At 50.0% G+C, this 27,001-nt stretch overlaps 1 protein-coding gene across 1 annotated transcript; it reads left to right on the forward strand.

Moving 5' to 3' along the window:
• On the forward strand, positions 1–27,001 carry POLA2 (DNA polymerase alpha 2, accessory subunit). The gene is made up of 18 exons (XM_019955252.2): positions 1–460; positions 3,455–3,579; positions 4,067–4,164; positions 4,539–4,596; positions 7,936–8,042; positions 10,737–10,930; positions 11,573–11,661; positions 13,098–13,253; positions 13,766–13,828; positions 14,787–14,829; positions 18,196–18,320; positions 19,108–19,146; positions 20,168–20,241; positions 23,704–23,812; positions 24,066–24,172; positions 25,000–25,059; positions 25,702–25,828; positions 26,541–27,001. The coding sequence occupies exons 1-18, from the start codon at positions 382–384 to the stop codon at positions 26,688–26,690; spliced, it is 1,803 nt and encodes a 600-aa protein (XP_019810811.2). The 5' UTR covers positions 1–381; the 3' UTR covers positions 26,691–27,001.

Consider the following 27,001-nt stretch of genomic DNA (forward strand, 5'->3'; position numbering starts at 1 on the left):
CGCGCATGCGTGCGCCGTACAAAGCATTTGGCGGGTTTTTCCGGGCTACTCTGTTTTGCTCCCATCACTGAGAAGTTCTGCAGTGGCTTTTAGGAAGCAGGACGTTCCAGGGGAGCGAACTTCTCAAGCTTTCTGTTTTCTTTCTCTAGGCGTTTGAGGGCTTCCAAAAAAAGAAGGAAATAGTGTTTCTCCGTGACTGACGACTGGGCCCTTCTGACCGCCTGAGGTCTTGGGCCATTTGGTCACTCCCCGCCTCAGGCCCTCGGAGGGTGAAAGGATCAGAGGGACCTCGTTCTGCTCATCGATCTCCAGGCTTGTGGGTTTCTTGGCGTCAGATCGGAGCTAGGGTGGGCCCGGCCCCGGTCCCCCTCCTGGGTCATCATGGCTGTGTCCGCCCAGCTCTTGGTGGAGGAGTTGCAGATCTTCGGCCTAGAATGCGAGGAGGCTGTGATTGAGAAATGTGAGTTCCTTGCCCCCTCTCTGGTCCCCAGCCCAGGTCCACCCCCTCCCTGCTCTATTCCGAGGTTCACCTCCCCTAGATGGGGCTTGTCGGTGTTTGTGAGATGAGTGAAACTGAGTTTGAAACTTTGAAATGCTCACAGGGTACTGCTTGGATCCCAACTGAAAAATAAGAATGTGAAGAATGGTTTTCAGTCAGCGCAGTTGCACAGAATTAGGAAAATGTTTAAAGCCCAACAGAAAAGCAAGAGATGTTGGGATTTTGAAATGTAGCTTTTTATTCCTGGCTCCTCCCTTTCCAGCCTACACCTTAACTTCTGCTGATCCATCACTTCTCATCAAAACTGTTGGTGGTCTGTGCAAATAAGAGTCCCTGTCCTGGGTTCCTAAAATTAAATTTTAGCTTTGCAAGGAACTTTAAGGAGCTTAGCAGCTGTTGCTGACAAAGTTTACAGGTGGAGAAACCTATTGTTGTTGTTTAGAGGCTAGGTGTGTCAAAATGTTTTATGACCCCATGGACTATAGCCTGCAAGGCTCCTGTGTCCATGAGATTTTCCAGACAAGATACTGGAGTGGGTTGCCATTTACTTTTCCAGGGGATCTTCCCAACCCAGGGATCGAACCCATGTCTGCTGCACTGCAGGCAGATTCTTTATCACTGAGCCACGGAAAAACAGATAAGGAGAGTTAATTGCCTGAGCTGGGCTGTGAACCAGATCTCCTGCGCCCACGTCCAGTAGTCCATTGTATTGGTGAGGCTCTAGGGCAGTGTCAGGAAGCAAACTCTCGGGAGGTGTGGAGTTACCGGTTTTAGAATCAGGATGATCAGGCATCTGCCTTTACCCTTCATCAGCACATTGAACTTCTTTTTTAATATAGAAAACCAGAATGCAAACGTTAATTTATGAGAGACTGGAATACTCTAAATTTTTATCTCCAGGGCATTCTCTTCCCAACAGGAGACTTGAATGAGAAGACCAATCATAGTCAGAAGTTTACTTGGTGAGCCTAGAGTCAAAACAAGAGAAATGAGTTGTGTGAACTAAGTTGGTAAAGGCTTCAATCCAAGATGCCTCCTGGTCCCATTTCGTGTAGGACCACATTGGCAGTGATGTTGGAATTCTAGACTTGTGCTTCATGATTGCTAACCTCACCTGGACCTCAATATTGCCTGACATATCTTAGCATATTTCCCTGATCTGTTCACTCTGAGTCTCCTGTGGGAGACATTCGTCACCTGGTCCTCCTTTGACAGTCTTCTGTCCCATGCTCACTCTCAGCTGATGAACTTACTTTCTGTTTCCCTGAGAAAAATAGAAGGACCTGTGTCTATGCTATATTCCTTGCCTCCTCCCATTACAGTGAATAAATTCTCCATATTTCCAGCAAAAGCCACCCGCTCCACTTGAGTCTTGAATCCCATTCCTTCTCTCCTCCTTAAGGACATCACTTCAGTAATTCTTCCCTTTCTTATTTTCTGTTTTCTCTCCGTAAGATATTTTTTCCTAGTAGCCTAGGAATGTGACTCTTACCCCAACCTCTAAGTACTCCATTGTTGCCCCATCCCACTCCAGTTATCTTCTCCCAGTTACAACAAATCTTCTCAGAATGATGGCCTCTTCTTCAGTTTTTCCTCTTTAAGCCCATTTCAGTCAGCTTTTTCATCCCCACCGCTTCACTGAAACTGCTCCTCCCAGGGTCACCAACGACCTTCACCTGGCCAAAGCCGCAGATGCGTTTTTCTGTCCGCCTTTGGATGAGCAGCAGCATGTGATGCCATTCATCCGGTCCTCTTCTTTAAAATGCATTTTCCTCTTAGCTGCTTGGACACTCCTCCTGGGTGTTCTAATGTGCGTGCCACCACCTCTTAGCCTTTGCACATTCCTCTGCATTCTAAGCCCCAGCTCCTTGATGATCTCACCTGATCTCATGTGTTTGCTAGTGGTCCCCAGATTTATAACTCAGCCCAGACCTTTTGCCTGATCTGCAGGCCAGTCTGCCTCCCACATGTCTCCAGCTGGAAGTCTGATTGGCATCTCAGCCTCAGTGTCTGAAGCTAAGCTCCTGCTCCCTCTCCTCAGAGTTCCTCCTGCTGCCTCCCCATCTCAGTTCATAGTAACTGGCCCCTTCTAGATGCTCAGGCTAAACCCACAGCATCATCCTCATGACTTTCTCTCTTTACACCCCACATCCAGTCAGCAGATCCCACGGGCTCTACCTTCAGGATGCTTCCAGTCTAGAGTCCAACCACTTCTCCCCTCCTCTACTGACACTGCCTTGACCCAAGCAACTGTCATCTCTCACCATGGATTTTGCCATGGTTCTCTTCATTGGTCCCTGATTCCGCCCTTGTCCCCTTCAATCTGCTTAACACAGCAGCCAGGGTGACCCTGTTCATTGGAAGTCAGGTTGTGTTACTGTTCTATTCAAACCACCCAGTGATTTCTGAGCTTGCTCAGAATAGTTACAGGGGCCAGCAGTCTGCACCCCCTTTACCCTTTCAGCTTGTCTCTGTCTCCTCCTTCCTCTTTGCATCCCAGCCGTGGAGGTCTTGCTGCTCTTGCTTCTCCCTCAGGATCCTTGCCTGAAAGCTCTATCCCCTCAACACTGCCTGCCACACTCCTTTACTTCTTCCAAGTCTACTCAGATGTCATGCCCTCAATGAAGCCTTCCCTAATCACTGTGTTTAAAATTGCCAGCCCCCTGATCCCTCTCCAGGCTTTATTTTTTCTACAAAACACATTTAACCAGCTAACATACATTTTTTACTTATTTGGTTGTTTTCTGTCTCCTCTCCATAGTGAGCTGTGTGAGAACAAGGGTTTGTCTCTTTGTTATTCACTGCTATTAATATATCCTCGTGTCTAGAACAGTGCCTGTCCCTAGTAGGTGCTGAATAAATGACTATTGAATAAATAAAAGATTATTTTCACTTTTCAAGGTGAAAGCCACAAGAAATGAACTAAGTTCTTATGTGTCCAATTTCCCCCTACAGTGGTAGAATTGTGCATTCTGTATGGACAGAATGAAGAGGGAATGGCCAGCGAGCTTATAGCCTTCTGCACCAGCACACATAAAGACTGCTTTACCTTAGAGACCCTGAATTCTTTTGAGCACGAGGTAAGAAGAAACTGTAGGCAAACTAATAATGTAAATTTCCGTGTCTGCTCTGTCGGAAGGTGGAGCACTGTATTGAGAAGAGTGTGTACCTTAGAATCAGACCTGGATTCCAGTCCCAGAGTGAGCTTGGACCAACTCTTTAATGACTCCTAACCTCAGTTTCCTCTTCAGTAGTGGTCCCCATGATGTGTATATTTTATGGTTATTGAATGAATTGAGAATGGTTGTAAGTCCCTCCTAAAACTATGCTCAGCAGGTGGTAGTTTGTCAGCAAGTAATTGGTGTTAATATTAGAATTGTTACGTGTTGGAGAGAAACAGCGACAGGTTAAGTCTTTAGTCTATCATGTACATCTTCATTCTTCTTTTGAGGAATTTTATATTTTCGATTATATTTCAAAATGCCCATGATTACCTCATGACTGTGGGAAACGCTTCCTCTATTACTTGACTATGGAATAATATATTCATTATCTTTTATTCCTCAGTTTCTGAGCAAAAGAGTATCCAAAACCCGACATGGCGCCTCCAAGGACAAAGGGCTCAGGCACGCAGGAGCCAGAGACATTGTCTCCATACAAGAGCTGTATCCTTTTCTGCTCAAGGCCCTTGTATCAATCTACATATTGTATTTTCTCATTGTCTATAGTTGCATGTGTAAGTTAAGAGCAAGTAATAAGGGATTTCTCTGGTGGTCCAGTGGTTAAGACTCCGAGTTCCCAATGCAGGGGACATGGATTCCATCTCTGGTCAGGAAACTAAAATCTGGTGTGCCACATGACATGGCCTAAAAAAAAAAAAAAATTTTTTTAATAAATAAATAATTTTTTGAAAACCACAAAAAACATAAGAACAAACTCAAATTTAAAGTAATATACCTAGTATTCAGATTTCTTATTTGATCGATCCTTGCCTTAGATTTTGGGTGGAAGTTTATTATCTCTTAACCAGTGTTTTTAGAATTGAAGTGGAGGAGGAAGAGGAGACCCTCTTGAACTCTTACACCACACCCTCTAAGGTGCGTGTACCCTGTTTGGAAATTGCATTCTACATGTAGCATTTTTTTTCTTTATTCTAAAAATATCAGCACAGCACTTGAAGTTCTGAAGGAGAAAATTAGCCACTCATACAGTTCCTACTCTATTTCCACGTATGCATCTTCCTTTCCGATCATGTGCGTAGATGATTTTACATGATGGCAGTCCTTGTGGACACATAGTTATCCTGCTGTCTTCAGGTAGCATATCATAAAATTTTGGTCAGTGTGATTTCCCCATAATTGCTCTTTTTAGTGGGAGTCTAGTTTTGTAGCGGGTGGAGGCACTGTGACTGCTGCTTATCCAGTTTATGTGTTGGGCCCCATGGTAGGAGGCGGAGTAGAGCAGTGGAAGGGCACGGTCCTCAAAGCCTGAGTCAAAGACATAAGTGACCTCGAGTGAGCTGCTTTTATCTCTCTGAGCTGCCATTTCCTTTCCTACATAATCAGGGTTCATTCATTCACTTACTGAGCAACTACTGTGAGCCAGACACTGGATGAACTGGTGAATGAAGCAGCCAAGGTTGTGCTCTGCCCTCAAGAAGCCAATAGCCAGCAGATAATACCCCGTGATATTATCTTGAATAATATCTTGAAGGGCTTGAAAACTAAATGAACATGTAAAGTGCCAAACCCAAAGCAATGTATTCAATAATCATAGTTAGTCTTTATGGAAAATGAATTTGTGGCAATCCTTAAACAAGGAGCAAGCCTTAATCTATCAAAGTAAATTACACTGTAACAAAGAAGATGATAAGGGAATTCCCTGGCAAGAACCTGGTGCTCTCACTGCCAGGGCCCTGGGTTCAGTCTCTGATCTGGGAACTAAGATCCCACAAGCCACGCTGCACGGCCCCCCACCCAAAAAAAAAAAAAGAAGGAAGGAAAGGTGAGTCATTTAAATGTGCTTGTGGAGAGCAAAAAAGCTAAAATGTTCACAGCATCAGAGTTGTTCATATTTGGGAGGACTGACTCGTGGTAACTCAGCTCTCAGTAGACTGATACATAAATCAGATGCAAATTTACTTAATTTACTGTTGAAGTATACACCTTTCTGATGGCTGAAATACCATATTGAGGACACCTCATTCCTGCTACAGAAGTACTCAGGAGGCTCGAACACAGATCAAAGTTTGGCCATGGAATCATAGCCAAGAGATGAGCTGAAATGAGTGAACAGTTTGAAATATGCATCTGGAGCTCAGAGGAGAGGCAGACTGGATCTGGGGTAGAAACAGGAAAAAGACTTGAACAGTGCCCAGCACGTGGGAACTCGGGCATCAGCGCAGCACGATGACAGGGTCAGAGCCCAGGGCTGGCCTTTCCCACCCAGACCAGTGCCAGGGGCAGGAGGGCCCATATTGCAGAGGTGAGTATGTCAGTGGTCTTAGCTTGTCACCATTAAATATTTAACTTGTGCAAAGACAGCTACTCTTTTTTTATTTTTAAATATTTATTTATTTCTTTGTGCCAGGTCTTAGTTGCAGCATGTAGGATCTAGTTCCCCGACCAGGGACTGAACGCAGGCTCCCCTCCATTGGGAGTGCAGAGTCTGAGCCACTGGACCACCAGGGAAGTCCCACCAGCTACCCTTGCCCCCGTGCTCACCATAAATCTTCCGGTTGTAGTCCGGCTCCCCACATGTCCCGCCTGACAGGGAAAGATGTGTCAGCCTGGGGATTTGAAGTTCCCGTGCTGCTGGCGTCATGCTTCTAATAAGTGAATAATCTGGCTATAACTTGGGTTCCTGTGTGCTGTGAGGATGAGCTCCCCCCAGGGTATGAGACTGCAGTCCCTCTGTATGTCTCGTTATGGGTGGATAACCCAGCCCGTAGTGTTAGCAGTGAGTCTCCTGAGCTTGCTTCGAGTGAGCACACCCCAGGGACGTCTCGAGCTGGTTTGCTGACACAGTCAGGTTTCACCACGTGGCTGAGGGCTGAGCCCCAAGGCTCTGCTCTTTCCCAGAGTCCTGTCCTCTTGCTTCATCCTGGGAGATGGACCTGGAGCTCTGTAGCCCCCTATATATTAGAAGGATCTTCGGGAAAAATAGTTTGAGAAAAGCCTATTGAAACCATAAAATCTTTGCCATCGTTTGGCCCAGTAATCGCTCCTAGTAAGAATCTCTCGTAAGAAATCATCCAAATTCCAGGAAAAGCTACGTGTGTGATAGCACCTCAGTATTTGTTGTCTCCAGAAACAGATACACCCAACAATAGAGAAGTAGTTACGTAGACTATTATGTATCAATTCCATCCACACAGCTACCAGAAAGGGTGAAGACTGACAAAGTAGGAGAAATGCTCAGAATTAATGTACAGCAAAAAACTCAGTATATACAATACTTCAATGAAGGATCATATTCAAACTAAGATTATAACTATTAGAATATTTTCAATTGGAAAAATATTGAAATACTAGAAAGGAGTATTTTTAAATGGCTATTGTATAAGTGTGGTACATAAGGAAGGGTCCTTTTAAAATCTAGTTTCCATTCCAGCCACTTAAGGGTGGTTTCGAATCCTGCTTTCTCTCTCCTTGCCTGTCTGTAGTCACCCCTGTAGGCAGCTTTGGTGGCATAACCTAAACCCGCAGCCAGGAGGAGCCCAAGGGCAGGGGAACGCCAGCCAACTAGCCGGCTGCCTGGTTTCCCTCCAGCGGAGGATTTTGTCTTTGCTCAGCCACAGTCCGTTGTCCCAGACTCTGGGGAGCGAGGGATCTCGGGATTTGCCAGTTTCACCCTCCACTCCAGGCATCTCTTTGGATTCTTCTTAATGAGCAAAACCACTCAGAAAACAAAACTGACCATCAGTGAGGCGTGTGCTAAATACTCTCCAAGTATGAGCTCACCCGTGTTATCTGCCTGGAGTCACTCCCTTCTTTAATTCTGAAAACGTGTGGTAGACTTTGCCAGAATAAATAGTAACATGGTCCCATCCCTTGACAGGAAAATGTGTCCGTGCAGGTTAAAACTGTTTGTGTAGCCAGACTCCCAGCTGCGGTGAAGCAGAGAGATGGGGAAGGAAAGTGAGCACACGAGCGATTTGACAGGACAGATTGCCTGCTTGGCAGTCCTCTGGGGGGATGTTGTTGGCATTTGTTTCATAGTTGCCTCCCAAATGGAGACAGCATACTGCTGAGGACTGAATTACAGTTGCTGAAGTCAGATTCTGCTTGAAAGATGGGGCCTTCAGAAGAAACCCAGGCCTGTGCGGTCTGTGCCCTTCATCCGGGCACGTCCTCCCTTTCTTCCTGAGGATATGCGCACTTCACTTAGCAACCTGGGTCTAGAGTGACTGGGCCCTTCTCCTGTTTTGCTTCTAGGGTTCTCAGAAGCGAACTATCACCACCCCAGAAACCCCCCTCACAAAGAGGAGTGTGTCTGCTCGGAGCCCCCATCAGCTCCTCTCACCATCGAGTTTCTCTCCAAGGTATGCATTCTGATAATTCAGCTGTCAGGCAGCAGGCCTGCCCTCCCCTCTCTCTGGTTACCTGGTGGAGGTAACCAGACACTACAGCCTGACTTAAGGAGGAGGGGTGGACGTTTCCCTCTGCAGTCGACTGGCTGGACGGCCGACTGCTCCCTCCCCTCTCCACCCTCATCCTGTGTGGAAAGTTACTGCTTCTTAGCTGTAGTTAAGGAAACTCACTTTCCACCCTCTTTTCTAGGGCTCATTTCCTAGCTCAGAAACTGATATCTCCTACCGAAAACAAACTGTCTATTCAGAAGTTGGGGAGCCTGCGAGTCTCTTGTCAGGAGGAGGCTAATAGGTTTCCACCTGCTTCTGTTAGTTCATGTGTTGTTGGTTTCTTTCTTTCTTCTTTTTTTTAGGTATTTATTTTTTAAAAAGAAAAGCACGTATCTTTGTTCATAATGTTGCGTAACCTGTTCTTTGTTCCTCACTCAGGTTACAACTAGTTGCTGAGTTTTCTTGTCCCTGAACCTACCCCAACTTCATTGGTATTTTATCCCTGCTGCCACTTCTGCACATAAATCCACAGGGATCACGTGTGACTTTTGGAAATCTATAAATGACACATGTTCCATGAGAGAATTCTGTAGTGGGAGCTCTGCTGAGGAGAAGAAAGGGCTTTAGGTGCTGCCGCATCGGGATGGGGCAAAAGAACAGTGATGTGAACCAGTTAGGGCGACACTGGCTGCCGGGAGTCACTTCTAGACCAAGCAGAGCTTAAGACTTGCCAACCTAAGACTTTCTGTCACATCAGAAAGGAGGTGATAGGGACCTCCCTGGGAGTCCAGTGGTTAGAACTCAGCTCTTTCACTGCCGTAGTCCCAGGTTTGATCCCTGTCAGGGAACTAAGATCCCACAAGCCACTTGGCAGGGCCAAAACACACAAAAGAAAAAAAAAAGCGCTAGCATTGTTCAAGATCAGAGCGGGTCAGATTCTTCTTTTTTTCTTCAATTTATTTATTTATTTGGCTCTGCCTAGTCTTAGTTGTCGGAGAAGGCAACGGCAACCCACTCCAGTACTCTTGCCTGGAAAACCACATGGATGGAGGAGCCTGGTAGGCTGCAGTCCATGGGGTCGCTAAGAGTCGGGCACAACTGAGCGACTTCACTTTCACTTTTCATTTTCATGCATTGGAGAAGGAAATGGCAACCCACTCCAGTGTTCTTGCCTAGAGAATCCCAGGACGGCGGAGCCTGGTGGGCTGCAGTCTATGGGGTCGCACAGAGTCGGACACGACTGAAGCGACTTAGCAGCAGCAGCAGTCTTCGTTGTGGCATGTGGACTCTTTAGTTGTGGCATGTAGACTCTTGGTTGCAGCCTACAGGATCTCGTTCTCCAACCAGAGGTTGAACCGGGCCCCCTGCATTGGGAGCACAGAGTCTTAGGCCCTGGACCACTGGGGAAGTCCCCTGAAAGATAGTGGATCCCGAGGGCAGATTTGACTTTGGTGTGGCCCACTCCTGCTTTCAGGAGTTTTCACCCTGGCTTCCGAATAGAACTTTCTAGACTTAGAAGGGCATCTTTGGATGCACAGAGATGGCTGGTTACAGAGTGGTTCTTGTAGGTGCCAGCACCATGGCAGCAGTTCTGTTCTCTCAACAAGCAAGACTTTGAAACTTGTAGATCTGTTTGCAGCAGACCCCGTGTGAGCATCTTCCTGGGTTAAAGGGCCGGCTGTAATGTGCGCCTCACAGAGCTTCGTGCTTGGCGCAGTCGAGATGCCCTGCCTAGTCATTCTGTAATGCACGCTAGTAAAGCCGACATCAGAAACTGGCTTCGTAATTTATGAAAGTAACTTCTAAATTATTCAGGTGGAGGCAGCACTGGAGACAGAGGTCATTAGTCAGGCTTGTTTGCTGCAGCCTCTCTGCAAAGGAGGAACCGGCAGCACCCACTGGAACAGTGCCCACGTAGAACTGGCTCCCTCAGGGTTTCAGGGCATCAGATGAAGCCTGTTGTAAGCAGGCCTCTCGGTGCACTGTGTTCACAACCAAAGGCTTAGAGGACCTCGCTGTCCTCTAAGCAGATCAGCCACACTCGTGTGTCCCCGGAGGTGGACTTTATCAGCGAGTGAGGAGAAAGACGAGAACTTGCCGATTGAGACTTGGAGAATGGGAGTGTTTGTTCACTGGCTGACGGAATTCATTACCTGTCCACCTCCAGAGACACTGGGGAAAGCTGATTCCCTTTCATTTAACTTCATTTTGTTACTGTTTCTACCTTGAACTGTATCATGAGGTGTTACGTGTACACAGAGCAACTTTCGGCTTATCCACAGTTGAGGCTCTGATGATATTCTAACAAATGCTAAAAATGCATAAGGAAGAAAATGGTACTTGAAACTGGCTCTTAATCAATTCAGAGTTTGGGTTTTGTTTTACTTTGTTAGTTTTAAGCCAGGAGAAGACCTTTTAAACTGTGTCTCTGTGTCTAAGCTTTTCTAAACACGTTTGGTATTCCTCAACCCCACTCATTCCTAAAATTCCTTAAAGGTCCAGAATGTCCAACCCCATTAAGCTGATTAGATTTATAAAATGTGAGGCCAGGCTGGCATGCCTCCAATCCCAAATTTCCAAGAGGTAACCTCATCTTAGACTCCTCTCCTTTTAGATGTGAACGCGGTAACTTTGATGTCTTTTGCTTCCAATCAGCGCTACTCCCCCTCAGAAATACAGCTCGAGAAGTAACCGGGGAGAAGTGGTTACCTCCTTTGGCTCGGCGCAGGGGATGTCTTGGTCCGGGAGAGGAGGAGCTAGTCCCCTCAGCCTGAAGGTCTTGGGACATCCAGAGCCGCTCACCGGGAGCTACAAATACATGTTTCAGAAGCTCCCAGACATTCGAGAAGGTATTTGTTTTTCCCTTTGACATTCTGGAGGGTATAAAACCACCTGGAGGGGCTTGAATCAGTAACAAAGTGTCAGCTAGGCTGGTAGAACAAGTTCAAGGTTCCCTTTGATTGATAGATGTCCTCTGGGCGCCCCTATTAGGAAACGGATATGAGATGACCACTCTCAATAATTCTCCCAAATCACAAGCACTTTGCTAAGAAAAAGCACATAACCGTTTCCCAGTAACAACCACTTGAACTGTGTAGAGGAAGCCAATTAGAGTGTTAAAGGAAGCGGAGACATTTATGGCTTCTTCCTTGGAAAGACTGGAAGGCTCTTAGGGTTGTTCTTGGCTTCCCTGAAACCCCCCTGACCACCTGAGTAAGAGGCAGGCTGGGGAGGGATCCAGGCCGACTTTGGGACTGTGACCTCATCCGTGACCCCTCCCTCCCCCCGACCATGGCCAAATGGAAGGCCGGGTTCAGCAACCAAATATTGGGCAATTGGCTCGGGCTTGAGCAGCTTACAGACTGGCTGCCGTCCTTGGCACCCTGCCTGCTTCTGTGAAATGACTGACTTTAGTGTTTTACAAGGTGCTGTGTTTTCTCTGCTTGGCAAGTAAAATGTCTTAAACACGCTTTTTCCCTCTGGGATTTCAGTTCTGACCTGTAAGATAGAAGAACTTGGCAGTGAACTCAAGGAACATTACAAAATTGAGGCTTTTGCTCCTATTCTAGTCCCAGCACAGGTAAGAGTTGTTCTAATAGTCTTTCCTGATTGATACTGTTTTTTTAAATCAGTGATGAAAAGTCAACCTCCAGCTTCCTTTTCACTAACTGTCTACCTTCTAGTTAGAACATCTACCTTGGATGAACTTGGTAAAATGGGTTATAAGTGCTGTCTGGTTTTGTGACCAGATTAAGTCATTTGCTTTGCACTTGGGTTAGAGCCTTGCGTGTAAACAAGATTGAGGGCCTTAAGCATTCAAGTGTCAGGATATGAGAACAGCAGCAAAGTGAGGATTTCCAGAAACGGTGACTCATGGTCTCTCCCCTTCTTTGGTCTCTGTCATCAGGGATCAGGTGCTGTGAATAATGTCCACGTCATACTTTAATCTAGCACGTGTACAGTGCTTTCTCTCTAGCATGTACGCTAAGGGGAGATGTGTTCTCAGAGTTTCTTTACGGCGCCTCTGTCACATATTTGCATTCAGAGGAGAATGGCCAGCTGGGGAAGATATGCAAAACCGTGTCATATAAGGAAGATTCGGGGGAGTTGGGAGGAAGTAGTGGAGGGGAGGCTGGGTTGTACAATCTCTTGGGGAAAGATTAGACTTCCTCGGTTTGCTCCCGGGAGTGAGAACAGGATAGAGGAAGCCACCGAGAGAGGAATTTCAGCTCAGTTTAATGAAGAACTTCCTGTTACAAGGCGGTATGGTGTGTGGTTAAAGGATATGGCCCTGGAGCCAAACATCTGGGCTTCAAACCCACACTTTGCCCACTGTTTGACGTTGATTAAATTATCTAACCTTTCAGCTGCTGGTTTTTCTCATGTCTAATATGGATGCAATAATAATATCCACCTCACAGTTATTGTGAGAGTTAAGTGAGTTGATACACATAAGCCTTTAGAACAGTGCCTGGTGTTCAGTGAGCCCAGTAAACCAGAGCTGTCATTAACCGTTATTCAGGAAATGGGTGAAGAAGGAAATGGCAACCCACTCCAGTATTCTTGCCTGGAAAAGTCAGTGGATGGAGGAGCCTGGTGGGCTGCAGTCCATGGGTTTACATGACTGAGCACGCATGCATGAGGAAGGTGGAGGGAGATGGATGGGTTGGTAGCGATAAGCTGGTAGAACTTAAAAAAGAGAGAGATATGTGGTGAGCGGGCTGCCAGTGGGGACGGTGGGCTCGGGCGCAAGTTCCCCTTCACTGGAGATGCTGTGGCTCAGACAGCCACTTAGAGGGGCTGGGGCATTAGATGGTGGACAGGCTAGGTGCCCTTTAAGGGTCCTTTCACCCCTGGGAGCCAGTGATGATACTTGTGGTCGCCTCGGGCTCAAAGTGACGCGCCACCAAAAAACATGAGTGCTGTTACTGGAGGGCTGTTTTGCTCTCCATCGGGCGGACCAGATTGTAAGCTCCTGTGTCCCAAAGACTGTTGTTCTCCTGTGTATCTCGGTAGGAGCCCGTCACCCTGCTGGGCCAGATCGGCTGTGACAGCAACGGGAAGCTGAACCACAAGTCAGTGATTCTGGAGGGAGATTTGGAACATTCCTCAGGCGCTCAGATTCCAGTGGATCTATCTGAGCTCAAAGAATATTCTCTATTTCCTGGACAGGTGAGATCAGGGGTGTGTCTCCCCTCTGGATGCGGCTATGCTATTTGCTCCTGGTGTGTGTAGTGAACTGTGGCCAGGTGCCCCGCACTTTTGACCTCTGATGCCAAGAGGTGTAACTGGAGCTCAGGCACCAGAGCGGATGCCAGTGTGGGGGTTCCAGTCCCCTGTGTGCTCCGACCTTGGCTCTGGGATCTGCTGCCAGGTTTCAACCCCAGCTCCACCCCGCAGGGCGGATGACTGTGGCGATATTACTTAACCTCCCAAACCCAGAGTGTCCTGATCTGTGAAATGGAAATGATAATCCTCACCTTATAGGAATGTTGTAAAAATGAGATCACCATGTAAAGCGTAATTATTATTACACTAATATAACCCACTTCATTTGTTTTCTAGAAAAACACCCCAAGCTTACAATTACAGAATGAGAGTAGCTGGACAGTACTTGTAACTCTATCACAGTAACTTCTTCCAGACCTCCTGTTGACCAAGTCTGTCTGCTGCCTGCCTTTCAGGTGGTGGTCATGGAAGGAATCAACACCACGGGTAGAAAACTTGTTGCCACCAGACTCTACGAGGTACAGTGTGTGGGCTTCTCTCCATCCTGGAGCCCATCCTCTGTAAAGGCCTGTTGATTCGCTTCTCAATTCTCTGTAGAGTATGACCTACTTCTAGGTCAGGGCTTAGCAAACTGCTCCCCTAAAGGGCCAGACGATACATATTTCAGACTCCACAGACTTGGTCTTCATACAGTGTCAACTCTGCCATCGTAGCACAAAAGCAGGCACGAACAACCCATTATCCAAAGAGCGTGGCTGTGTGCCAGTGAAAGTTTACTTACAGCAACAGGCGGTAGCCAGATTCGCCCATAGCTTAGCAGCCCCTGCTCTGCGGTGATCCTCTGCCGGCTTCCAGGGGATGTGGAAGAAGTAGCAGCACCTGCCCTCCCAGGCAGGACACTGATCCTGCAGTCGCCCGTTTTGCTCCTGCTCTTTCCTGGGTGTGTTTTGAGTTTAGCCGTGACCTCATGCTACCGGCTGTCTTGGCCACTCTGAGCAGTAGAGGAAAAGGGAAGGGGCATCAACTCTGTGGTCTTCCCTAATAGCTCAGCTGGTAAAGAGTCCACTTGCAATGCAGGAGACCCCGGTTCAATTCCTGGGTCGGGAAGATCCACTGGAGAAGGGATAGGCTACCCACTCCAGTATTCTTGGACTTGCTTGGTGGCTCAGCTGGTAAAGAATCCATCTGCAGTGCTGGAGACCTGGGTTCGATCCCTGGGTTGGGAAGATCCCCTAGAGAAGGGAACAGCTACCCACGCTAGTATTCAGGCCTGGAGAATTCCATGGATTTCGTAGTCCATGGGGTCTCAAAGAGTCAGACACGACTGAGCGACTTCCACTTTCATCAACTCTGTGGGCTTTTAGCTCCAAGGAGCAAGACACCCACAAACAAGCCCCCATTCAGTGCCCACCCCGTTCCTGACCAGAGGCGGAACCTGGGGCAAAACCTCACCACAGTTTTCTCTCCTGTTTGAAGGGTGTGCCGCTCCCATTCCATCAGCCCGATGAAGAGGATGGAGGTGAGCTAGACTTCCAAGGGTATTTGCCAACAGTGCGGGTGGAGAAGGGTGGGCCAGGGTCTGGAGCACAGTTCCTCTGGCCCTGGGAAAGCTTCAGGAGCTGTGAGAGAACCATTCTGGAGCTCCACGGCGACCGCAGATTCATGGGTTCACGGGCCCTTTGTGGAAGGCCAGGGGTCTGAGCCTGTGTGGCTGGTCAGCCTTACCTCCTGTGCTCTGATTCCACAAGAGCTGGCATTTCAAGACTAATGTTGAACAAGTGTTTGAAGGTTGCTTTGAAAAAGAAAAAAACCAGTGGAATTCCCTGGCTATCCAGTACTTAGGACCCCAAGCTCCCAATGCAGGGGCACAGGCTCCATTCCTGGTTGGGAAAGATCTTGCATGCCATGCGGCCAAAAAATGAAAGGGAAGGGGGAAGAAAAGGAAAAAAACAAGAAAAGGGTAAAGAGCACCAATTTAAAAAAGAATTCCTTTAAATGCCATGTGATATTCTGGACAAGGAAAGGGGACATTAGTGGAAAAACCAGTGACATTTAAATAAAGTCACGAGCTAACAGTAACATACCAGTATTAATGCCTTCGTTTTGATGAATGTACCCTAGTTATGTAAGATGTTAGCATTAGCGGTTGCTGGGTGAAAGGTGTACATACGGGAACTCTGGACTCTGTTTGGGACATTTCTACAATTCTAAGGTTATTCCAAAAAGGAAACTCTATTTTAAAATTACATACATTTCTCAGGAAGCCTAGACCATCTTGGTAGCTAACCTAGATGAGAAAAGATGAACATTTCAGTAAACTTGGCTTCAGAACAATTCCAAGCATTTTTGTAAGCAGAGCAGTAGGCTGTTGAGGATTAGCAGGGAGATAGCTGATGCTAGCTGTATTGTCAACACCCGCTCCACGTTAATGTTGTGTGAGGTCATCCTTAGAGGCGGCCTGGAATTGGGAGCAAGATTTAGGAGTTTATGACCTTGCACATTCTCTCAGGAAGTAAGTGTTTATGGAAACTGGAGTGCTGGTGTTGAATCAAGTTCAGGTAGCAAAGGGGACAGACAGGGCTGAACTGCCCGGAGCCGGAGCTGTGCCACGGAAATCTTTGGAAGCAATTGAATAAGTTGCTTTTGTTTTGTTAATAGTCATTTATTTATTTGGCTGCACTGGGGCTGCATTGTGGCATGCCGACTCTAGTTCCCTGACCAGGGATCGAACCTGAACTTCCTGCACTGGGAGTGCAGAATCTTAACTGCTGGAAGTCCCTGAAACAGTTGTTAATAGACATTTTGTGAGCAAGGTGTTGGGCTCAACACCTGGGTGTGGAGACACAGAATACATGGACCTGGCCCTGGGCGCTCACCGTTTACCTGAGGCCGGCGTCTCCTGGGCGCCTTGGAACTGAATGTAGCTTTGTCGCCTCCCCTCTGCACAGCACCAGTATTACTCTCCTCCTTGAATTCTCTATCTCAGTTCAGTTACTGCTACGCTCGACTAACAGTGGCCCTCATTCCTGGAATATATTCCTGAACATATGACTTTATATGGCAAAAGGGACTTTGCAGGTGTGACTAAGTTAAGGCTCTCGAGATGGGGGTTGTCCAGGTGGGCTCAGTGTAACCACAAGGGTCCTTATAAGGAAGGGCGGGAGAGGGCGGGTCACAGAGATGGACATGTCAGGTTCTGGCTTTGAAGATGGAGGAGGGGCCATGGGCCAAGGATGCAGGCAGCTCTGGAGGCTGGAAGGGGCCAGGAAAGGATTCTCCCCAGAGCCTCCAGAAAGAATGCTGCCCTGCCCACACCTTGATTTTAGGACCTCCGACCTCTTGGACTGTAAGATAACAAATGTGTATTGTTTTAAGCCACCAAGTTTGTGGTAGTTTGTTACCAAAACCATAAGAAGCTAATAAAGCTGCCTGTTAAGAAGTCAAGGATCATTGGCTTTGTTGTAAGCTACAGAACCTGGTTCAGACTAATTTAAGAGAATTTGTTAGGGGAAACTCAGGTAGCACACAGCCCGGACAATGGCCGGAACAGGCTTACAGTCCGGATCACGGCTCAGCAACGCCAGGTGTCCAGGTAGCAGGGAGTCCTGGGCTGCACTGACCAGGCACCTCAGCTGGATGGGTCAGCGCCTGTCTTTTTTCTGTCCTTGCATAGTTCACCTTGAGATTCTGGAATCCAGAGGAAAGAGTGAATGGCTTAAGCCAGTACATGCCTGCTGCTCTTTGGCTGGGGAGGACGGTGCACCTAACTTACATCTCCATAGGGCAGCGGGTGGAGGGGAGAGGACCTTATGGACGCCAAGGCAGATTCTCTAAAAGGAAAGCAGATGCTTTGAGGAAAAGGGCACCCCGAAACAAGGCCCTGCACCCCATAACACGAGAGTCTCCCGTCCCAAGCCTTGCCCCCTAGCTGGTCTTCCCGGACCCCTCGATGTACCAAATTCTCCAGCTGCTCTCAACACTGATGGTCCCTCCCACTGAGCTCGCAAACCTCAGTGCTGTTGGGGACCTGCCTTGCCCGGGCTCCCGAAAAACTCTGCTCTCAAGTGTAAGCAAAGTCACAAAAAGACAAATACCACATGATTCCCCTTAGATGACGTTCCTAGAGCCGTCAGAATCATAGAGGTGGTTGCCAGGGACTGGGGGAGGGGGAGCAGGGAGTTAGTGTTTAACGGGTGCGGAGTTTCATTTTTACGAGATAGAAAGAGCTGTGGAGATGGAAGGTGGTGACAATTGCACAACATTATGGATTTATCTAATACCACTCCAGTGTTCTTGCCTGGAGAATCCCAGGGACAGAATAGCCTGCTGGGCTGCCAGCTATGGGATTGCAATACAGTCGTACGTGACTGAAGTGACTCTGCAGCAGCAGCAGCAATACCACTGAAATGTTGGCTTAAACATGGCTGTGATCAGGAGGAATTTCCCTGGTGGTCCAGTGGTTACACTCCGAGTTTTCACTGCTGAGGGCTCAGGTTCGATCCCTGGTCAGGAAACTAAGGTCCTGAGACCCACGCAGCACGTCCCCCCGCCCCCCAAAAAGTTGAGTTTTGTGTTGTATATATTTTACCACCAAAAAAAAAAAGTTAAGAGGAAAACCACGTAAGCAAACGTCACTTCGATCAATTCTCTCATGACTCCCACCTTCCTCCCATCGTCTCTGGAGTTCTGGTTGCTTGCACACTTGCCTGTCTGTGCAGCTCATGGAGGGCTCTTTGAGGGCAGGGTGAGGTCTCATTCCTTTCAATCCCCAGAGTTGCACATGTGGGACTCTTAATTGAGTCCCGAGGCTTCTTGCCCTCATTGTCCTTTCTCCCACCATCCCAGCATCTTCTCATCAACACCTTAACAATCCTTTCCGGCTTAGATTCTGAGCAGTTCATGGTCCTGGTGGCCTGTGGGCCGTACACCACATCTGACAGCATCACCTTTGACCCCCTGCTCGACCTGATCACCATCATCAACCGCGACCGACCGGACGTCTGCATCCTGGTAGGGCCCCTCCGGGGACAGTTCACCTAGGGAGGCACCGAAGGGAGAATGGGGTGGGCGTAATCTTAGAAAAAGGTCTGATGAGGTTCTAAATTTTTAGGAAGAGTGTCAAACTCTCCTCCTTCTTAAAAGTATTGCTGAGTTCTTGGTCTCCCTCTTTGGCGAGGTGTGTGTGGTCTTTGTTTTAACGTTTGTTTATCTGGCTGCACCGGGTCTTAGTTGTGGTGCGTGGGGTCTCTGATCTTCGTTGCAGCATGCAAGATCTTTAGCTGTGGCATGTGAAATCTAGTTCCCTGACCAGGGATAGAACTCGGGCCCCCTGCGTCGGGAGCAGAGTCTTAGCCCCTGGCCCACCAGGGAGTCCCTTTGTGTGCATGGTCGTAATCAAAAAGCCCAAGGGGTTTGCCACCTGCACTGACTTTTCAGTATTTCACCTCTTGTCTAATTACTCCCATCTGTGGACTCATCTCTTTTGAAAGCTCAGAGTACTGCTTCTTGGAGGTAGACTGCCCTTGCTGGGTTGAAGGGGGAACAAAACCCAGCATTATAGGAGGCAAAGCAGCTAGTGACGGCCCAGTGCCTGGCCATCCAGGAGGCTGTGTCCTTCTGCCTGTGATATGGCTGGGCACCATCCCACCCCCGCCACCTGCCACCTGTCCCAGCCTGTACAGGCAGCCTTGGAGGGAGAGATGGGTCCTGGGCGGAGAACTGCTAGGATCGGGTGTGTGAGGGTACTCAGAGGCACGTGCAGTTCTGATGTGTTCTTTTGGTACCTTCGTTTCTGCAGTTTGGCCCTTTCCTGGACGCTAAGCATGAACAGGTTGAGGTAAGTGGCTGGGGCTGGAGTCAGGGAGAGACTGGGTACTCGCGTTCAGTCAAGGCCTCACTGTTACTTTCATTTCTTGGAGTTTATCCTGCATTTGTAACAGCCTAAATGAATCCCTGTGGCTGATCAGAAAAACATGATTGCAGGGCAAGTCTAATAAAGGTACTGAATGTGAGGGCTTCATTTCACCAGAGTACAGAGCCATCTGGAAGCTGGGGCGGGTTGGGGAGGGGATCCAAATATCTGAGTCCTGGTCCCCTTCGTGTACACGTGTGGCTCTGGGGCAGGAGGGTGGGGGAGGTGCCCGTGGTCCCCCGGAGCTGTGCCTGTGAAAGCCCTTTGCTGGCTGCGACAGCTCTGGGCCCTGAGTGTCACTGTCCTTTGAACTTAACACACAAATGGCCCTTCTGGAGGGGTTTCTTTGTTTTTTGTTTTTTTTTTTAAATTTTCAACTGCTGGGTCTTCACTGCAGGCGAGCTCTTCTCTAGCTGGGCAAGCAGGGGCTGCTCTTCAGTTTCGGCGTGCAGGCGTCTCGTTGCAGTGGCTTCTCTTGTTGCGGAGCGTGGACTCTAGGGCATGCAGGCTTTAGTGGCTGCGGCACATGGGCTCAGTCGTCACAGTTCCTGCACTCTAAAAGCACAGGCTCAGTAGTTGTGGCACAGGCTCAGTTGCTCCTCGGCATGTGGGATCTTCCCAGACCAGGGATCTCCTGCGTTGGCAGGTGAATCCCTTACCCCTGGGCCAGCAGGGAAGCCCTCTCAGGTTTACCAGCCACAGCAAAGGCTGCAAAGCTCTTCCTACTCCTCCCCTCGGCTCACTTTCAGGACTGATTCTTCCCTGACCTCCTTGCCTGCTCCCAACTAGACTCAGTTCTCAAAAGGACAGAGACCTTTGTCTTGTGTATCTTTGTATCTCCTTCAGCTCCTCACCCAGCATCTGCCCCCATGGCCGTCTGACCAGCGCTCTACAAGTGAACAGACACCAAACATTCAACCTGTAAATCTCCTTTCTTTTCTTGCAGAGCTGTCTGCTGACGAGCTCATTTGAAGATGTTTTCAAGCAATGTCTCCGAACAATTATTGAAGGAACACGAAGGTCAGCATTCAAAATACTGGGCAGAACCTTACATTTCCTGAGTTTCTCCAGGGCTCCCCGTTAATGCTGAAACCGTTCAAAAGTCGTGGTAGTTCCCATCCTTGTATCCTTTTGAACTGCAGAGATCAGCTAGAACCCTTGCACTTCAAGCGCGCCGACCCTGAGTGAAGAGGCATCTTTGTAAAAACAGAGATAAACACACTGGAAAGGACAAGGCTGCCCAGACTTTCGCTCTTCCCTGGCTCTTTCTGCATTTCCTTCCTTTTCTCACTCCCTTTTGTAGAAATTCATGTTCCCTGGGAATCTTCCCGGGGTGGGGCCGGGGAGTGTTTGATGGCTTACAGCACAGAGTCCCAGGGGGCCTAACATCTCCTGTGAGTGAGAGTTGGGGGGTGAGCCCAAGTCCTTCCCCGAGTCAGTGCTTCGATGGTTTCACGGCGCCCCGCGACAGCTCGTACGTGGGTGGGGACACATGAGGGTGGGGATTTTGAACCCTTGCCAGGGACTGGAGGGATGGGACTGGGAAAGGTCATAGCGGTGATGAGGGCTGGGCAGTTCTAATTTGAGAGAAAAGTCGCTATTCCAGGAAGAGCCTAAGCTAGAAGTAGAAAGTTTTTCTGGAAGCTGACACCCCCATTTCCTGTCACTCCCCTCCAGTGCCCGGGTTCGAGAGAAGCTGCTCTTGGTGGTGGATCTCCTCCTCCGGGGATCTGCCTGCCAGGAGCTGAGCTCATCGAAAACAAACATTCCTGAGGCTAAGTGTAAAATACGTCTGGAACAACGGTGGTTTTTGAAACAAGATGTATAGTCTTCCGCCCTTGGCGGTGAGAACTGATCCCAGCAATGATTAGCTGTCATTCTACCTTCTCGTCCCAGCAGGGTAGGCCTCTCGGACTGGGGGAGAACCCCAACCGTCCCCAGAATCGGGGGGCTCGGATCGTGTGGTGTGACAGCCTGCAGCTGGGCCTGCCGCTCCCTTCTCCCTCCCCCACTCCAAGTGACACGACAGGTGTCTTCCCTCTGCACCCCCAGGGTTGTTGGGACCCTGAATGAGTTTGTCAGACCTGGAGGCTCCTCAGGAGATAAGTCCCTGAAAACCAGGGGCAGGCCTGGTGTCCCTGTTTTGTCAGCCCTTGGGTCCCCTCCGGGATAGGCAGGGACCGCCCCGCACGCCAGCCGGGTGCTTTCCCTTGAGATGGGGTTGTTTTTGGTTCCTCACCCCATGTGGTATTGACAGCAGTGCCACACAAAGAACAGACCGGGCATTGTTGCCCTGGGGGTGAGCTCCCAGCACCACCAGGCACTTTCATCTGCAGCCAGAGTGCGCCTCGGGGAGAGGGGCTGCCCACCCTCCCCAAACAGTATAAAAATGGCCCTCTTTGGGGGGATTTATTTTTACTCTGAGGGGTCAGCAGTACAGAGCACTGAGCCCATTTATCAGTGAAAACCAGAGCCCATGAGGAAGTGCCGCCTCCCTCCCGGGAGCCCAGCAGAGCCCCGGAGCTTGAGGGAGCGGCTGCGAGGCCCGGCCCACCATGATGTGTGAAGTTGTGCAATGCTCAGCATAGTTGGAATTTTCTCGCGGATCCCTCCCCCTACAACCCGTGTATAACTCAGAGCAGGAGGCCCGTTTCCTCCTTAACTGTTGCTCTGCCAGCTCCTGCGAGGAAACAGAGCAAGTCCACGTCTTAACAGCGGCCGGCTGCACCTCTGCTCTTTGTGTCCATCACACACTGAGCCCCGGGGGTCTGGAACACACACTGTCCCCTCCAGGCCACCCCTCGCTCGTTTGCCAGGCTTCAGCACCCAAATTGGTAGTCTTGGATAATCACAGGGAACTTCTCAGTGGCAAAGGGACAGTAACTCATTTGCAGAGCACCCTTGGTCTCGAGGTTCAGATTTTCCGCTGCAGAAGTGTCGGCTCACGCTTTGAGCAGGCGTGACAAACAAGTGGCACGTGTGTGAGCATCAGCAGCACCTTTATCCCTCGTGAGAGGCAGCTGTGTCCCTATACCTGCACAGGTGGGTACCTGCCTGTGCCCACCTTTGGGAAGCCTTCTCGTCTTAAGCAAGAGAGGGCGCTAGAAGTGAAAGCTAGTGGTGGGTGTTGTTCAGTGGCTAAGTTGTTAACGATTCTTGTGGTCCCATGGACTGTAGCCTGCCGGGCTCCTCCGTCCATGGGATTCCCCAGGCACGGATGCTGGAGACGCAAGAGAAACAGGTTCAATTCCTGGTAGGGAAGATCCCCTGGAATAGGAAATGGCAACCTGCTCTAGTATTCTTGCCTGGGAAATCCCATAGACAGAGGCAACTGGCAAGTCCATGGGGTCACAAAGAGTCGGACACAACTGAGCAACTGAGCATGCACAGGGATCGAACCCGAATCTCCTGCTTGGCAAGTGGATTCTTTACCACTGAGCCACCAGAGAAGCCCAGCGGATGTCAGATATGCCTCCAAAATAACACCTTCCACCTTAGGCCCCTCTGCCAAGGACAGCGAGGGAATCAAGGAGATGGGTTTTTTCCCTCTTCTCTTGTGTGGCTGGAGAGGATAAAGCATCGGCCCCTAGAGTTTCGGGGTTTCTCTTCACTTCTGTGTTACAACCCTCCACAGAGGGAAGTCTGTCATCTCTGCTTCTGCTGTTGCTGGTAGATCTCTCTTTCATGTTTGTCAGACCGTCAGCTGAGGAATAAAAACCAGCCCTGGTTCCCTGTGTGAGGCGGAGGGGCAGGGAGGGGGCGTGAGCTCTGGGAGAATGCACCATCTCTCCCCCTCCTGGATCCAGCCTGCCTGCCTGGTCCCTCCCGAGGGAAGAGCCCCCAGTCAGGGAGGCAACTGGACACCTAAAAGCCACATCTGTTCACCCAGTGTGAAGAGTCAGAACTTTGGCTTCAGCTCTTGGTCTGAGGAAGGTGAAGATGTCTCAGTCTCTCAGCTGTGTCCGACTCTCCAAACCCGTGGACTTCAGCCCTCTAGGCTCCTCTGTCCATGGAATTCTCCAGATAAGAATACTGGAGTGGGTTGCCATTCCCTTCTCCAGGGGATCTTCCCAACCCAGGAATCGAACCCGGGTCTCCTACATGGCAGGCAGATTCTTTACCACTGCGCCGTCTGGGCTCTGAGGATTTCTGGTCACATCCTTGTCCTTCCTGATTTTCTAGATCTCTGTCTCGTCTTCCCTTTTTCTGCCGGTCATCCTCTCTTCCTCTCTCAGTAGAACATGATGCGGAGCTGCGAGAAAACATGTCCTGAGCCCGTCGAGGTGGTTGTGTGATAGAACAGCCCGTCTCTCACACCCAGTACCCCATGGGGAAACAGCAGCCCCTCCTCATGGAAGAGCTCTGTTTGAGCATCCCCCTTGGAAGCAGGCTCTTGTCTGAGGCCCTGACACTTGGAATCTGTCACCCGGCTATGAGCTGTGTTCATCTTCCTTCTTCTGACATGTTTTTTTGGCAAACCAGCTCCGGCTCCCACCTCATCATCGTCCCGTCGCTGAGAGACGTGCACCATGAGCCCGTGTACCCACAGCCTCCCTTCAGCTGCTCCGACCTGCTTCGAGAGGACAAAAAGGTACACGCGTCCCCTCCGTAACAGCAGGCAGCCGAGTGCAACGTGCCGGTGGCGACCACCCAACTCCATCTGGAAGTGGAGGGTGGGGAGATGGAGGGCCTGACTCTCAGCTTCTCTTTATCACAAGCACATGTGTTATGTACTGTGTGTTGGACTTTCCGTGGTCTCCCCAGCCCTCTGGACCCCCCACTTTCCCAGAGGAGAAGTTTCTAACTGCGACACACTAACACCTGCCCCGCCCTTCTCGTTCCAGCGAGTGAGGCTCGTGTCCGAGCCCTGCACCCTTTCCATCAACGGAGTGATCTTTGGTTTGACATCCACCGACCTGCTGTTCCACATGGGGGCTGAGGAGATCAGTAGGTGAGAAGGGGCTTCCAGTTCCACGGGCAGTTTCTGGCCCTCTGGACCCTGGTCCTGTCCTTGGCCAAAGGCCTGCTGGGCAGAGTCTCAAACGGGCAGTCCCTAGAGCAGCACTTTCTGCCAAACCCTTTGGCCAGTGAGTTTCTCTGCACCCACAGGGGGCGGCGGGACACGCATGTGTCTGTTACCACTTGTCTGCAGTGTTTGAGGCCCTGCGGGGTCCCTTCCATCCTATCTTTGCCCCTAATTTCTAGTCATAGACATTCATCTACTTTGCTTCCTTTGCCACATGTGTGACCTAAACAAGCTGTCCATGCGCATGGGGTGACTGTATTTACCCTGGAGGGTATTCCCCCTCCCAGAACAAGGTATTACTCTGCAGGGGATCAGATGCTACCGGGTCTGTTGAACTGAGGCCCAGTGGTTCAGTTCTTCCATTACCTGTGATGGGAAGGAGTGTGGAGCCATTCGTGTGTTAGGAGAGATGGGTGTGTGCAGGTTGGCTCTGGTTGGAGGTGCAAGGGTCAGCCAGCTACAGCTGGCCCCTCGAGGGGCAGACCCCACGTGCTCTCGCACGGTGTGGGGCTGATGACGGCCTGCCTGGGCCTGATCACAAGGAGTTCCCGCTCTTCCCCTTCTCAACCCAGTGTCCTGCTCAACAGACCGAGCTGTTTACAGATACGTCTTTAAACTTCCCCAGAGGCAACTTCCTGTCACACACCTTGGCCACATCACATCTCTCTAGTTTAAGAAATCCTCCCCAAAGAGAAACAGGTGCCGAGAGACAAGTTTCCACATTCCGTTTCTTGCTTTTCTTCCTTCTGCAGTTCTTCTGGAACTTCAGACCGGTTCAGCCGAATTCTTAGACACATCCTGACCCAGCGGAGGTGAGCCCGCCCGGTGGGGCACCTGCCCGTGCCCGGGGTGCTTTGGAGTCACAGAGCTCGGACAGATTTGACTTCAAGAACCTTCCCCAGTGGACGTGAAAGTTGCTCAGTCGTGTCCAACTCTTTGCAACCCCATGGACAGCAAGGAGATCAAACCAGTCAATCCTAGAGGAAATCAACCCTGAATATTCATTGGAAGGACTAATGCTGAAGCTGAAGCTCCAATCCTTTGGCCAGGCCACCTGATGCAAAGAGCCAACACATTGGAAAAGACCCTGATGCTGGGAGAGATTGAGGGCAGAAGGAAAAGGGGCAACAGGGAATAAGAGGGTTGGATGGCATCACCGACTCAGTTGACATGAGTTTGAGCAAATTCCTGGAGATGGTGAAGGACAGGGAAGCCTGGCCTGTGCAGTCCCTGGAGTCACAAAGAGTCAGACACGACTTAGCAACTGAACAACAACAGCCTTCCCTAGGCCCCACCAGGGAGCTCCCTCCTGGCATGACAGGCCTGCTCTGTCCCCCAGATACAGAGGCGGGGAGAGGCAGGGTGTGACAGCGTGAAAACCAGCGGCAGAGAAGGAGTCCATCTGGGGACGGCTCCCAAGTCCGCTGCTGCTGACTCTCTCTTCCTCTCTGCAGCTACTACCCACTCTACCCACCCCAGGAGGACATGGCCATCGACTACGAGAACTTCTACCTCTACGCTCAGCTGCCCGTCACCCCCGACGTCTTCATAGCCCCATCAGAGCTGAGATACTTCGTGAAGGTGGGTTTGAACTCAGCCATTTCCCAGCAATGCCAGAACCAGTTCCTTTCTGGAGCCCTGGCACTTAACTCCTCTCGGGTCTGCTGGTGGGGACAGTGGCCTCGTTCCTTTGGGGGAGGGGTAGGAGTAGAAAACAAATCTGTTAGTATAATGCTTAAGTGATGCGCCCTTGCTGCCCACTGCCACCACCCCACCCCACCCACGGCATGGCGCTCAGGCAGCCCAGCCTGGAAGCCCCGGAGGCAGCTAGGAAGGCCCTCGAACCACGGTTCTCACCCATGGCCACCTCGGGTGACCTGGGCTTGCCTGTCCCCTCCCTGAATTCTGAGATGAGCTCCCAGCAGCTCTTGGGCACGTTCAGGTTCGGGCTCTCGTGGGGGAATGTACCCCATCAACCTCCTCTTGCCAAAGCAGAGCCAGTGCAACCTCAGGAGGTAAACCTTTCACGCTGTGAAACCAATAGAGCAAGTTTGTCTCCACGTTTGGGAATTGGCTGAGTCACCTTCTTTATTTTGTTTTGGAGACACAAGAGGGACTCAGAGTTTTCTGTAATAAATTAACACATTGGCCCGAAGATGGTTTTCGTCTGCCTTTGTTTCCAGTTTCTATAACATCCTCTGGGGCTGAACCCCTAGATGAGTCCAGCTTCTTCACATCCGTGCCCATGGTTTCAGCCTTTCCAGACCCACAGTCACTCTTTCCTCCCCTCCAGGACATCCTTGGCTGCGTCTGTGTGAACCCGGGGCGCCTCACCAAAGGCCAGGTGGGGGGCACCTTCGGCCGACTCTACCTCAGGAGGCAGACCGCAGGCGGCGAGGGGCGGCAGAGTCCGTGTGCTGCCGCTCAGGTGGTCAGGATCTGAGCCGCTGTCCTTCGTCAGCCCCGTCACGCAGGCCTCACAGACGTCGGGACTGGGAGTAGCCCTCTAACAGGATCCCACCCGTGGAAGGGGCAGGGGCCCTGCGGGAAGGCCTCGGGCAGCTGGTCCCCATCCCTGAGTCCAGCTTCTCTGGAAGAAAACTGTTGTTTCTTCCTGGACACTTGGAGTCCAGAGAGAACTGGCCGTGGGTGCAGCACGCTCAGGAAGGTCAAGGCTTTACGATTTCGTATATGAGTCAGACAGGAAAACAACTTTTGGAGAAATAGAATAAATTCTGTAACTTCTGCGTTGAA

This window comes from Bos indicus, chromosome 29, assembly GCF_029378745.1.
Source record: "Bos indicus isolate NIAB-ARS_2022 breed Sahiwal x Tharparkar chromosome 29, NIAB-ARS_B.indTharparkar_mat_pri_1.0, whole genome shotgun sequence".
Taxonomy (NCBI): Eukaryota; Metazoa; Chordata; class Mammalia; order Artiodactyla; family Bovidae; genus Bos; species Bos indicus.

Coding starts and splice junctions, on each gene's coding strand:
- POLA2 (XM_019955252.2), top strand. CDS start 382: ATGGCTGTGTCCGCCCAGCTCTTGGTGGAGGAGTTGCAGATCTTCGGC. Junction 3,580..4,066: donor TGAATTCTTTTGAGCACGAG/GTAAGAAGAAAC, acceptor TTTATTCCTCAG/TTTCTGAGCAAAAGAGTATC. Junction 19,147..20,167: donor CTAAGCATGAACAGGTTGAG/GTAAGTGGCTGG, acceptor CTTTTCTTGCAG/AGCTGTCTGCTGACGAGCTC.